Here is a 14,595-nt window from a genome sequence, read left to right as displayed (position 1 = left end):
TAGTCAGATCACCATCTTTCACTCAGCAATCACTTAATGGGTTCCTGTTAGTCTCACAATATTATTTACAGAAGGGTAACATGTGATTGTTGCTCTTAAGCAACTTGGGAAATAGGGCTGAGAGGAAAACAAATGAAATTTTAAAAAATAGTCAAATTGAAGAATATTTAGCAAAAGGCATTCAAAAGGTAAAACTTGGCCAAATAGCAAACAAATGATATACACAGTAATTGTCTTGGCCCTAAGTTGGGAATGGTCCCATGGAGTTCGTGGGTGGAATTCAAAAGTGGAACTGCTCATATGTGTTCCAGGGATGTTGCCTTAAATGATCTGGCCAATTAGGAGTGATTTTGTTTGAGGAAATGAAGTTGGAAAAGCCCGTGAAGATCTATGAATTTGAGGGTAGGTGATTAGATTTCATCTGTTAGGCTACTGCTTGGCAAACTGGACTGACAGTTTTAAATCACCTGGAGAAACATTCAAAGTGCTGAGACCCTGGGTCTTATACCCAGAGATTCTGATTTAATTGGTCTAGCAACCAAGGGTTTTTAAACTGAATCTTAGAATCAGCTTAATTCTAGCTTTTAAGACAACACCAAAGACAATACACAGACTAGGAGAATATATTTGTTAATCATGTACTATCTGATAAGGAATTTGTTTAAAAATATCAACAAACTCATAAATCAATAAAACAAAAACAAACCCATTATAGGTGGGAAATGATCTGAATAGACATTTCTTGAAAAGGGATATACAAATGACTAGTAAGCACAGAGCATCATGAGTCGTTATAGAAATGCTAATCAAACCATGATGAGGTACCACTTCATTAACATGAGGATGGCTGTAATAAAAAAGAGGGACAATAACAAGTGTTGGTAAGGACATGGAGAAATTGGAGCTTGTATACACTGCTGGTGGAAATGTGAAATGGTGCAGTTGCTTTGCAAACAGTTTGGCAAGTTCTCAAAAAGTTGAACTGAGAGTTATAGTGTATGACCCAGAAGTTCCACTCCTGGTGCATACCTAAGAAAATAGAAAGCACACCTTCACATAAAAACTGCTACACAAACATTCACAATAGTTTTATTCATAATAGCCGGAAAGTGATGAATAGAGAAACAAAATGTGGTACAGGGGGTATTATTTAGTCATTAAAGCAATGAAGTTGTGATATATATTATAACATGGGTGAGACTTGAAAACATTATAAGTGAAAGAAGCCTGATACAAAAGGTCACACAGTGAGTGTATGAGCCCATTTAAAGGAAATGTCCTGAATAAGCAAATACATAGATCCCAGAAGTAAAATAGTGGTTGCCTGAGGTTGGAGAGAGAAAGAAATGGAAATAACTGTTAATGAGGATGAAGTTTTCTTTTAGGGTACTGAAAACATTTTGGAATTAGGTAGAAGTGATGCATTCACAATTCTGTGAATATATTAAATTTAAAAAACACTGACTTTTAAGCATTAAAGGGGTAAATTTTATGGTCCTTGAATTATATCACAATGAAGTTGTTACCAAAGTAAAAGGAAAGAAAAACAATAAAGAAAAGAAAAGAAAAAACAATATTATCAACACTTTCCCTTCTGCACACTCCAAGCAAGACCAATTCAATCAGAATTTTTGGGAATGGGAGGACCTAGACATAGGTATCCTATTAAAGTCCCCTTATAGCAGTCTATATAGAAGACAAAGAGCTATTAAGCATATAATTCTATGCAGCTCCCTTCTACCCAAAGCAAAACTAAAAAAAAACCCAATGCCCCCATCCCACATGAATTCAAACCCAGATTAAGTTTTAAATTTCATTTAAATTGACTCTGATCCTGTTTCTTCAGTCTAGGTATTGCTTCAAATAATCTTTTATTTAAAATGCAAGTGTGTAGATAATTATTCACATACCCCTAAAACAATCACAAAAAATGTTTATATTGAAATTTGAATCAAAGACAAAAAATTGTGTCAGAAGGAAGTTTGTAGTCTCTCTGGTTGTGAGGTTGATTGTCAGTGCTTGAGTGATCTGTTTCTTAGGTGGTGTGGCCGAGTTGGGATTTAGTTCTGGTTTTGCACACCATTTGCTCTGGATTTTTAGGCAAGCTACCAATATTTGTAGGCCTCATACAGTCATTTAGAAAAAAAAAGAAAAGAAATATTTTGTCAAGTGCCAGCGATGGAGATATGGTAAGAAACTGTCAATATATTCTCTTTTTTTTTGGAGTTGGTAACATAGCTTCAGTTTCTTTGCTTTAAAGGGAGAGATTGAATTAGGTGATCTCCAGATTCTTTGATCTTTTTTAGATACTATTTTTGTTTGAGACAAATTCTCCTTATGTATGCCAGGCTGGCCTATAATTTGAGGTTTTCTGCCTCAGCCTCCTGAAGTGCTTGGATTATAGCCGTGTGTCACCATGCCTGGGTTCTTTGAACTTTTATTTGGGTAATTTAAAGATAGAAGATGACCAGAGAGAGAATGCTCTTGGTTCCATCCTGTGTGGTTTAAGAGAATGAATATGTAAATTTTTTGAGGAGGCTGTTCTCTGAATTTGTCATAGAACAGAAATTAGAGCAAACACTTCGGTTTACATCTTTTCGTACCTTTTTAGCCACTCTTGGACTGGCCAAGAAACAAAGTAAAAATGTTTCAAAAAATTTTAGTTTCTTTACAAACTTAAAAAAGAACCTGTTTCACAATTTAAAAACAAATCTTTTTGTACATCTGTGTCAGGCTTTAAAATTGCTTCCAAGTACATCACTTAATCAAGAAATCTGTCCAATGCATGATCAACATCTTAGGAATCTCAGTATGGCTTCAAAAATTCTGAGTGCATACTTGTAGTGCTCTCTGTCAACAGAAGATCACATCTTGCCTTTAGCTGAAAATATGTTCTATTGTTCCATTCAAAGGAAGATGAAAATATTATAAAAAAGAAAGCCTTTGCTGGAGGTCTGTTCATTTGGTTCATGACTACATCTTGATTTCAGGAAGAAAAATGATTCTTATCATCTGTTCTAATGCTTTTTCTCCCCAGAAAACAAGATTTTGGTGAAGCAGTCGCCCATGCTTGTGGTGTACGACAAGGAGGTCAACCTTAGCTGCAAGTACACTTACAATCTCTTCTCAAAGGAGTTCCGTGCATCCCTGTACAAGGGCGTGGATAGTGCTGTGGAAGTCTGCGTTGTGAATGGGAATTTCTCTCATCCACTTCAGTTTCACTCTAATACAGGGTTCGACTGTGATGGGAGTTTGGACAATGAAACAGTGACTTTCTACCTCCGGAATCTGTTTGTTAACCAAACAGATATTTACTTCTGCAAAATTGAGGTCATGTATCCTCCTCCTTACCTAGATGAGAAGAGCAATGGAACCATTATCCATGTGATAGGTAACATGCAACTTTACCTTGATACCACACCCATATCACATTTTCAACAGCAGCTCTGAAAATTAGGTCAGGACCTCAGTGAAGCTGCAGTGACTTCAAGGGTTCCACACCAATAGAGGCCCATCAAATCATGATACCAAAAACGTTTTCATTTATTCTACAGAAAACTCAAAGTAAAAGATTCAAAGTTTTATATATATATATATATATATGTATATATGTATATATATGTATATGTGTATATATATATGTATATGTGTATATATATGTATATGTGTATATATATGATTCACATTTTTTATTGTACTGGGGGGTTGAACTCAGGGCCTTTGCACTGAGCTACATTTCCAACTTTTAAAAAAAGTTTTGAGACAGGGTCTCATTAAGTTAAATTTCCCAGGGTGGGTGTGATCTTGAGATCCTCCTGTTTCATCCTGCCTGGGTGCTGGGATTACAGACATGTATATTACAGGCATGTTAAATTTTGAACACCCTTACTTCTCCTCACTGACATCCAGTGGAAGAGTAAAGGATGAAGTTACAGTCTATGCGAAGAGGTCACAGAAGAGTATTCTTAATGCAAGTGGGTCACGGCAGAAAAAAGTTCGCATTAAAATGAAGCCCAGGTGCCCTTCATAAAGCAGCTGGGTCTAATGGATCAGGACTCAGGAAGAATGAGTCACATTTCAAATTAATTCCCTTTTTGTGCTTCACGGCTTTCCTCTGTTACGTACCTTTCCATTTCCTGAAACATACAAAGGATGCTGGACTAAACGTCAGTAATATGAAATTCGCTATTAAACAACTCAGTGATCTTAGATAAGTTGCCCAACATTTTTATGACACCAACCTCAATATTACTAAATAGCATTCATGAGTGATTGGAGCTGATGTAGAGATTATGTTGTCTTGAAACACTGGGGAGAAAAATAGCCTAAGATTCCCAAACTCAGAAGAGTACAGCTTGCTGGGTCAACACTTACACATGAGAGAGGTCAGACAGATATTCTGATACACTTTGCAGATATACTGCAGCTTTTACAATGATAAAATCTATGCTACATTTTATAAAAAATACTAGCATAATTTCAATATGTGCTTTCCTGCTATACGAGAACAGAGCTGTGCTGAAAAAAACCTGAGCACTAAGTAATGCAAAATAGAGGCAATTAATGAAAGAATATTTTGCTTGCCTGGTCCTATGTGGACTTCTAATATCTATAATGTCCAGGCAGAATATTTTGATTAGATAGTCCAAGGCTAAAAAAAATGTAATTTTGAAAGCTCAGACTAAAACATTTTCCCATATAAATAATATAATACTTTAAGGTAGTATTTTATAATATATACATATACTCACAGTATATCATTTACATTACAATTGGGAAGAATACCAGTGATCCTGGATTCAGTAATTTCCAGTTCTTTTTTCATATTATAAAAAATGGATGGGGTTAAGAAAAAACTGATGCTTGGGCCCAACCTTGACATTTTGAGGTAATTAATGTGTGCTGAGGAAGGGGCACTGGACAATGTTATATTTTCAGCTTTCCTCAGATAATTCTAATAGGCCTCCGGGATTAGAAATTAGTGGACCAGAGAAATTTTGGGGAGTATTCTTTCTAGTTATAGCTTTCTCTGATTTTTGCATAGAACTCTCTGGGCTTCTTATCCCCTTTATAATACCCAAAGATATAAAGTAACTTGCTATATGATATAACCCATTAGACAGAATTGGAGCTAGATATTTATAGTCTGATTACTAGACCAGTGATCTGTCATAGTACATGGATGATTTTCTTAATGCTTAAAATATGTACATCATTTAACTCATTCCAAAGATATAACTTAGGGTCTTTTGATAAGGGGAAAAGAGTGGGGTTGGGTTAAGAAGTCACCATTTTAAACACAGTAGGTTCAAGAAGGTCAGCAGTATGCAATTCTGGAATGTACCACCCTGCAGAATGGTTCTCAACAAATCAGTATACAAAAACAAAAACAAAAACAAAAACAAAAACAAAAACAAAAAAAAGATCAGTATCAGAGGTAGGGCTGGATAAATCTCCAAGAGCAAGTCTATACCCTGTAAACTAATAATAATTTGCATATTTTTATTTCTTTCTCATTATTTGATGTTCAGAAGGAGGAGAATGTACTTAACTGCCTTTTCCTTACCATTTAATCCACTCCCTTCTGTTTTTCAGAAAGGCACCATCCACATCGCTGTGTTTTCCTGTGGCCTGAGTCTAAGCCCTTTTGGGCAATGATAGTGGTTGGAGGTGTCCTGGCTTTCTATAGTGTGGTAGTAACAGTGGCCTTTTCTTTATACTGGGTAAGAGAAACAGCACTTTTTCATGTAATTTTCCAGTGCACATGCAATCTGAACACATCAAGAACTTTGTCTGTGTGATTTGTTGTCTGTTTAACATGTGATTATCATTATTTTATTTTCCATGCCAGGTTTGAGTAGGCTCTTTTAGTCTGTTCAGCTTTATCTGAAGCAACAACCTGATGTGAGTTCTACTTTCCAGAAGGACCTAAGTAGGTAGCCAGGCAAAATAAGAAGCTGAGTGGTTAAATTAGGATGGGGATATTAAAGTCTTTGCTTTTTCCCAATTTTCAACATAACTATGGCACACAAACAACTTCAGTGCACACAAAGGCATACAAATTTAGGCAACTCAGAAAGCTCGGCAACTGAACACTATGAACAGCTTTGGTTCAGGGTCAAAAATCATGAGCAACTTGAGTACTGAAATTGTATATTCAAACCTAGAAGAAACTAGATCTGTTTATCTCAGTCCTACTTTTTGTCTGTCTGAAGCAGATGGATTGTGTGAGGCCACAGAGGGTGGTGTCATTATGAAACTACAATGGGAGTTAGACTTTTCTGAGATCTCACTACTGAGTTCGGGTTTACCAGTTTTTGCAAGTGCTCATGCAATTAGCAGTATAATTTTCTTTGTCTTCCTCAATGTTAAGCTTTTGGCCCATGTTTGAACACATTCCAATAAATGTACCCACTGTTAAGAAAGGACCTCATTAGTAAGAATCTTTTCCTCAGAATGTTCTTTGCTATTGTACACAGTGTGGTATAGAATACCTCGTATATTGCTGTCATGTCATCTTTGAATTGTTTCTAGAATTTAGGTGCACATGAGTAATTTCTTCAATGAGAAATGTTTGCTTCTCAAGGAAAAGGGCTATTTCTGTTGTTATTCTCAAGCCATTTAGTGTTAAGAATGTTTAGTGCTTAATGAATGCTTATTAGATTAATAAATGTTTAACCCTCATACAAGGATTTAAGTAAGCCTTTCTGAAGTATTGTACTCATCATTAAGGCCCAATCCTTACATTTAACTAAGCCATAAATGGTCAGTGACTCCAGCAAGCAATGCCATGTGAAGCCATCCTATGTTGTCCTGTTGCAGGGGATAGTCCTGGATTCAGTCATGCTGTTCTATCACCTTGGCTTAGATCCATTTGAATTCTTGTGGGCTTATTGCCAGAGCTTGCCTCTTGCTTGTCCCATATGTTCCTTGCATTTCAGAAGACCCTAAGGGGCAGATGGACATGTGTGGGCTGCCTGTTGCTTAATCTGTACCTTCTGCCAGGCAGGGAACAGAGTGGCTGCTTGTTCTTAGGAATTCTTTATATTAGATATCAACTTGAGAATTTGCCTGGCTTGGCTTCTGAAAGTTGCCCAGTTCTGATGGAGGAAGAAGGGTTTAGTATGAAAAGATATTGCCTAAATTCTGCCTCTGATATTAAAAAGTTAAGTACTTTCATCTTTCTGAATCTTGGGGTCTTTGTCCCAGGTACCTTTCTGCTTTGATCTTCTGTGGTGGTTGCCAATGATTTTAGAATTTTTTTTCAGTACTAGAAGTCAAAGCCAGGGGTGCTCTCTTGTTAAGCTATACCCAAGCCCTTTTTATTTTGAGATAGGGTTTTGCTAAGTGGCCCAGAAAGCACTTGAACTTTCAATCATTTTACCTTCCCTCCCTTAGTGCTGGGGTTACAGGCATGTGCCACTGTACCCAGCTGGATTTTTGGAATTCTTAGTTCTCATTTTTCATGATCCCTGGTCTTTTGCATTAACACTTGCTGTGTGACTTTCTCACCTTCTCCTTGGGAATCTGAACTTTCTAGCTTACAGGCCAGGTGCAATGGCCTTTTGAGTACCTTTCCAGGAAAGGTGCACCTCTGATATGCTGACCTGGGTCAGATTAATTTCTTAGCATTGCAGGAAGTAGTTTTAATTGTTGCAGCTTTCATCACCTAAAAATTGCTGTAAATATGCATTAGAATGTCAGTTGCTAAAATGAGACACTAATTTGCTGAGCAACTAAAATCATCCAAAGAAACGAAAGCAGTTTCTCGTTTTCAATTCAAACGTATCATAGACACTATTATTTTTCTTTGGCAGCACTATTAATTGATGCTACATTCATCTTGCTTTGTCTTAAGAAAACATATTTTGGTCTATCTCATAAGCTTCCTGTGAATGGGTAATATCAGTCCTTGGCAGGTCTTGTCATCTAAGGGCTCTTATAGTCAGTTATCTAACATGAACATCCTTTATTTTCATCTGAAATCTAGACCTTTATATTCTCTGATCAAAGTGTATAAATAAAAATGTATCTGCATTTCATAGATTAGCATAGCAGTTTTACCGTGAAGTCATCTTTTCTTGTTGCATCTTTTGCTGTCTAAACAATGAGTGTCTTTAGGTCCCTAGGCCAGTAGACATTCCCAGAGTTTATTAGCCCTTGCCTGGGTAATTTTCTGGGATCCTATTTTTGGCTGGTCTTTATTTGCTTTGGTGTAAATTGCTATTTTCTGGAACTTTTGAGGGCTTGGGATCTGCTACTCTAGGCAGTTCTAGGCTGGGTGGGTTTCTGGGAGCAGCTGCAGGTTCTATCTCTATTCTTGACCTGATGATGACATTTGAGTAAATAAAAAGCTTCTCTTGGTCAGGCTGCCATAGACCAGCACCTGTTATTCTCTGTCAGTTTTTTGTTCACTTAGCTGAGTTAATAAACATGTTCTCTTTCTTAGTCTAAAGGAACCTTTAAAAAATATAGTCTTCTTTATGCCTATAGAATGCAATGTGGGGAAGCACATATTGTATGTAGAGGCAGCATCTGCCTTTAAATCCAGCAGATTCTTGAAGACCATTCCTTTCATTCGATTACTTTACCTATGCCCTGCATGCTGCTGCAGCTCCCAGGAAACAAGTGGGTAAGGAAGAAGTGGGAGGAAGGGAAAAGGTCCTGCAATCACAAGTCTAATAGCTGTTGACTGGTAAAGGGGTGGAATAGGTGATATAGACACGTGGACACATAAGGTGTTTAGTCTGTGCACACTTATGTGTATTTACTAGATGCACATAGACATCGTGTGTCCTGGATAGTATTTTCAGCATGTATGTGTCATTTCCATCCCATTTCTGTGATTAGAATCAGGGTGAAGCTAGATAAATCTACCATCTGATAACAGTGTGAGGGTGATCATGGGATCTGGCTATCATGTATCTTTCACTATATTTATATGTGACTGGAATAGCCCAGTGTCAAAATATCTATATCAGTAGGGTCTCTCTACCAGCTATAGTCTAGTTCAGCCGAGCACTTAAACTTGAGGATTCTGCAAAAGGATTCGTGAGTATTGTAGTAAGTACTAAAACATGCTTCCTAAGGTTTTGTCTTCTACACTTCTTTGGGGGCAGACGTTTCTTTGGCCTTACCACTGCCATGCTACAACCCTATGCCCAAGGAGTTCTAGTCTTTTATTTTATATAAAGAATGTAGAACCAAGGTATTTGAAAAGCAGCATCACCCATATTCTTGGTTTCCATGAATATCTCTATCTGAATGACTTTCTCATGTATGTGTTTATGATTCTATCCTTTCTTTTTAGTTCAAAGTGGATAATCCATCCATCATCTCAGATCTCAAATGACTGAGGGTAAATTTATAGCCTTTCAAATCTCCTCTTCTTACTGTCTTGCTTTACATCTATGAATGGAACACCATCCTTTTAGTTGTCTAGGTTTAAATCATCAGTCATCTCTGGATTTGGGCAAGGGAGGGTTAAGCAGTATTAATTTCATGATATATTCTGTATCAATTACTTTTTTCATCCAGTTCTTTGTCATGATCCAACTGTTTAGCTCAGGATTTCCTAGTATTAGCACTATTGACATTTGCCCTTGATAGTTTGATGTAGTAGAGTCTGCCTTGTGGACAGGAGGGCATTTAGCAGCATCTCTGACTCTACTCACTAGATGACAGTAGTGTCCCTTTCTGCCGTGACAACCAAAAAATGTCTTCAAACTTTACCAGATGTTCCCTAGGTCAGGGTTGGTAAGGGAGCTCAAGATGTCAAGGGTGAGGCTTAGGAGGTCGTCTTGGGCAACTGTACACAAGATAGTTTCATTTGCTGTGATGAGTAGCACTAAGGGAAAAGCAGATTCCCAGGGGAAGATCTTGAGTTTCATTTTGGACATATTGAGCATCGAATGTTCTTGCGGTCTAGTCTAGAAAAAAACGGTGGCAGCTGAGGCTGAGATTATGGATGAGATGAGAGAATAAAGGGAGTGGCGGAGAAGGCCAAGGACCAAGCTGTGAGAAATTTTAACCTTCAACGGCTAGAAAAGGATGAGCTTGCAAATGATGAGAATGACTAGAGAGATAGGATGAAAACTGGGATGTTGCAGAAGACAAAGAGGAAGAGTGTTGTAAAAGGACGGAGTAACTGATAGTACAGTCCTCCCCAGTACCACTTGGGACTGGCTCTGGGACTCCCTCATATATCAAAATCCATGGATGCTCAGGTTCCTTATTTAGAGTGGTGTAATATTTACACATACATTGCATCATCTCTGGGTTACATTTAATACTCGAATATAATGTAAATGCTATGTAAATAGTTGTTGCATTGTTTAAGGAGCAGTGATTTAAAAAAAAAACAAAACAGTTTTGGGGAATGTTTTCCCTCCATAGACGAAGAGCCTGTGGAAGGTTTCCAACTGTGTAGATTGCTGCTGAGAATTCAAGAAGAACTGAAAACACATTACTTGCATTTAGCAACATGGAGATCAGTGTTTTTTAAATCCTTTTTTGGGAGCACTTAATCATGCTCCTTTGACAAGGAAGTGGAGAAGGGCTCTTGCAGGAGTGAATGGAAACGAGGCCAGGATGGAAGTCATTCATTCACTGATTTCTGCAGGGATTCTTGTCATGCATGGCTGTGTATCTACTTACTCATCCGCATCAGGCCTGTGTGCCAGAAAATAGGCACTTTTCTTCCATAGGAGACAATTTTGAATCCAGAAATCCAGATGGCAATTTTTAGAATTTTTATATCTGTAGTCAAAAATGTGAGTTAATTAGCCCATTAATCCAGAAATTATGCTTCTAGCCCCAGGCAAAAACTTTGCCAAGATTCATGGTAAGTGTAACATCATGGTAAGTGTAACATCCTAGTTCCCTACCACTGGTGGAAATTCATCCTGAGGGTGGGGTGTGGAGTGAAGATAGGTGACACTGTTGTCTCTACAGGATTATATTGACATAAGGGATAGGAACACAACCAGTTGTTCAGAATTCTAATTCTCATTGGTTTGGATTCCACTGTTCTGAATTTATGATTATTCCAGACTCTGGAGGAGTTGAAGGTCCTTTTTGGTCAACTATGGAAAAGGGCTTGTTAAATAAATGACCAATATAAGATTACAGTGGGAATGCTTAATCTCCCCATGTATTTAAATATCAACAGTGAATATGTTATGCTTTTGGAATTCAGGTCAAATGACAGCATTGAGAGTTGCACGGGTATATTTCTGTAAGACATTTCCTTTGAATGAGAAATTTTTCAAGTTAATTTACAATAGCCAGCAGTCAGTCATTGTCCAAGTCCAGTGTCCTTAAGAAATGCCATTGTGCAATGTCATTTCACAGCTGATGTTCCGATTAGTTGTCCCCAAAGTCTTAGAGCTCTTGCTATGACATTTCCTCCATACCCTTTCACACAGACACTCCTCTTTCCTGCAGATGAAGAGCAAGAAGACCAGGCTCCTTCAGAGTGACTACATGAACATGACCCCCCGGCGGCTCGGGCCCACCCGCAGGCACTACTACCAGCCCTACGCCCCAGCGCGGGACTTCGCAGCCTACCGCTCCTGACACAGAGGCCTATCCAGAAGCCAGCCAGCCGGCGCACCTCCATCTGCTCTACACCACTGCTCTGGATAGGAAAGGACGGCCTCCTCGGTAGCCGGCCACCGTGGGCCCTTTTTGGGCACTAACGCCAATTCTCCTTGAGCACCTAGTCCACATAGCAATGATCATCTTGAGACTCTGATGTGAAGTTAGAAATTTCCTGTGGCAGGCTAAATTTTGCAGTGCCGAAATGTAAATTCCCAAATTCACATTTATCCTATATTTATTGACTTGATTGAGATGTTAGCGTAGAAAACAAAAAATGAGCGGATTCTGTGGGCCTTCTAATCTGCTTCCAGACTGCTGACTGAGCCCCGCCCCTTTCCCTCACTCAGGCCTCTCAGTCAGGCAGAGTTGATACCTAAGGGTACTTGCACAGAAATCACTCTTTTGTTAAATGGTTGTTTGCAGGGGGGATCGATTCGAATGAGGAGAGGGTAGAGATACTTAAATATTTTAAAACCATTAAAACACTGTTTCCTATGTATGCAATGAGCCACTTCTTTCCTATTTAATACTGTCCTTTTTTTTTGTCAGCTTAGGGAGATGTAGATATTGTCTTTGAAGAATTCTGACCATATTTAATAATTTTGACCAATGGAATTCCCTCAAAGCAATGCTAGGCAAATCGGCTTGCTTGCTTTACTCCTTCTGATGGGAATTCAGTGTTAATGTTCACAACATGATTTCAAAAGGATGAAATACTCCTCCTCCACACACCATGAAGAATGTGTCAGGAAATAAGGTTACTTTATACTAAAAATAGTTGAAGGCTATGAAGGGTTATTTGTTTAAGAGCTCATTCCAGTCAAACTGCATCTGTTTCAGCTTTGCAGGGCTGGTCTCTTTATTGTCTGTGTGGAGATGTGAGGTGGGGAGGCTGACAGAGCATCCACAGGAGATAGAAACAGTGATGCTCTGGAAAGGGGATGTTATCATTTACTCATTCATGAGTTCCAAGAAATTTCTCCTGAAGGAAGGAGAATGGAAGAGAGTGAGGCAGTTTTTACCATGTGCTAAGCAGTGGCTGGTGTTGGGTGGAAGTTTTCCAGAAGGCACCAGAAGAAGGATCTCTGGAGAGAACTCCTTCACAGGGACTTCAGGTACTCTGGGGTTCAGAGTTACAGAACTCTGTGAGCTCAGCTGCTTTGTGTGCTCTTGAGGTCCATTGATCTGGAAAAGTGTTTTGGAGACAATTTAAAGTTCTCAAGAGGTTCTTCAAGGCCCAACTCTGGAATGACCATAGATATTTCCCTGCCTTCAATTTGGGTCAGTGGAATATGCCTGGGGACCTTGGAAAATGGCTCTTCTGTCATCTTTATGAGCTGTTCAGTGCTTTGGTTTATCCAGGTGTTGGAGAAGCCTGGTTTTTAGGGGTAGATAAACCTGGTTCAAATCTCATTACTAGTTGAATGGCCTCAGGCAAGTCACTGCTAATGCAAGATTAGTTTTTCAACTCTAAAATGGAAAGTATGATCACAAATGTCTGTTCCTACACTATAATCTCCATGAGGGTATGACTATGTCTGTCTTTTCATTACTTGTCCCTGGCATTTAGTACCATGCCAAACACAAAATGCTAGCTCTCTCTCTATCTATATATCTATATATATATGCACATTATGTATAAAAGTCAAACTGGGCAATGACCTAAGAAGGGAAGGAAATATTAACATAAATCTAAATTAAAATTTATGAGGAGCTAACTTCCATCAGTCTCCTGTTTCTTAGACTATTTTATCTTGTGATAAAACAGGGCATTTCTCCTCCACTTTTTTGTATATAAGAAGGTTTTAACATTTTTTTTTTTTTAAATGTGGGGGAGTAGGAGACAGGGAGAAATCTTTTGGTTCCAGACAAGAAATATTGTACTCTGGCTGATTTTTAAATTGACTTCCTTCCACACATTTAATTAATTCAAAGAAGGTCAAACTCAGATACTGGGGTGATGAAGGACTGTGGAGTACGGACTTGCATTTGTACCAGTGGCAGCCTCTCGGTACACAGAGTTCTTCAATCTGAGTCATCAAACTGTGCTTGAAAATGACAGAGCTGGAGAAGTTTTAGAAGGGGCTGTGACAAATAAATAATATTTTTAAATGGAAAGATTTGATCTTTGGTAATACACGGTTTTGTTTTTCTAACTGGAAAAGTAGGTTTGCCAAAGATGAATCACACTTGAGATTTTCTTACTCGCAACAGAACTGAAGTAGAAATGTTATAGGGAAGTCCATTTTCACTTTTAGTGTGAACCAAGAACTGATGTAAAAATGGTGGTTGGAGTAATACTTTTACATTTCCAGGTATGCTAATTATAAAGAAAACAATGTCATTTGCTGCTATTATTGTAAGAATCTCATAATTAATGGTATTCCTGGAATTGTGAACTCACCTATTTGGGGCTGAGCATGCCAATTTAAAGAGACCAAATGTACTTTACATTCTATGTCTTGAATGATAAAATTATTAGACTATTATGTGTCTGTTTTTAAATTTGTGCTTTAATATTGTCTTTTAGGGAAGATATACCTCATTTTGACAATGAATCTAGAGGAAGTTTGCCACTTACATGAGGTGTGGGATAAATTCTTTTACAAGTGTGATTTAGTCTTTTTTTTTTTAGGCCAGACATTCACATATTAATTTCACCTCAAGCAAGCTACACTTCCAATTTGTTTGCTTGGCTCCAGTCACAATTTCTCATCAGACCAATGATTTGCCCCACTTAGACGTCAGGCTGGGCTTACCCATGCATTCTGCATAATGTGAGGGCTCTGTGAAAGAGTTTCAACTGCAGTCTTGAATCCATCGTTCGCTCAGGTTAAAACTAAATGAGTTATCAGTGTGCATCACTATTTTGATGTTCAAGTGGATGCCTGATCCCTCAGTAGCGTTTTCTACCGTTAGATGGGGACTACAGCAGGCTTGGGGACTGACCCCAAAGTATTATATTTATTTACATGCTGGAGGTTGGAGATGGTG

At 38.3% G+C, this 14,595-nt stretch overlaps 1 protein-coding gene across 2 annotated transcripts in view; it reads left to right on the top strand.

The window, feature by feature from the left end:
* Nucleotides 1-14,090, top strand: part of Cd28 (CD28 molecule) — a 93,331-nt gene extending 79,241 nt beyond the window's left edge. For both annotated transcript variants that reach the window (XM_005397016.1, XM_005397015.1), the window contains exons 2-4: nt 3,038-3,391; nt 5,596-5,723; nt 11,446-14,090. In XM_005397016.1, the coding sequence (XP_005397073.1) occupies nt 3,038-3,391; nt 5,596-5,723; nt 11,446-11,577 (614 nt within the window). In that variant the 3' untranslated portion in view covers nt 11,578-14,090. The remainder of the gene's footprint in view (nt 1-3,037; nt 3,392-5,595; nt 5,724-11,445) is intronic.
* The last annotated feature ends 505 nt before the right edge of the window (nt 14,091-14,595 follow it).

The sequence above is a fragment of the Chinchilla lanigera genome, unplaced genomic scaffold, assembly GCF_000276665.1.
Source record: "Chinchilla lanigera isolate Chin_1 unplaced genomic scaffold, ChiLan1.0 scaffold00056, whole genome shotgun sequence".
Lineage (NCBI taxonomy): Eukaryota > Metazoa > Chordata > Mammalia > Rodentia > Chinchillidae > Chinchilla > Chinchilla lanigera.
This window is presented reverse-complemented; position numbering and strand designations above follow the sequence as displayed.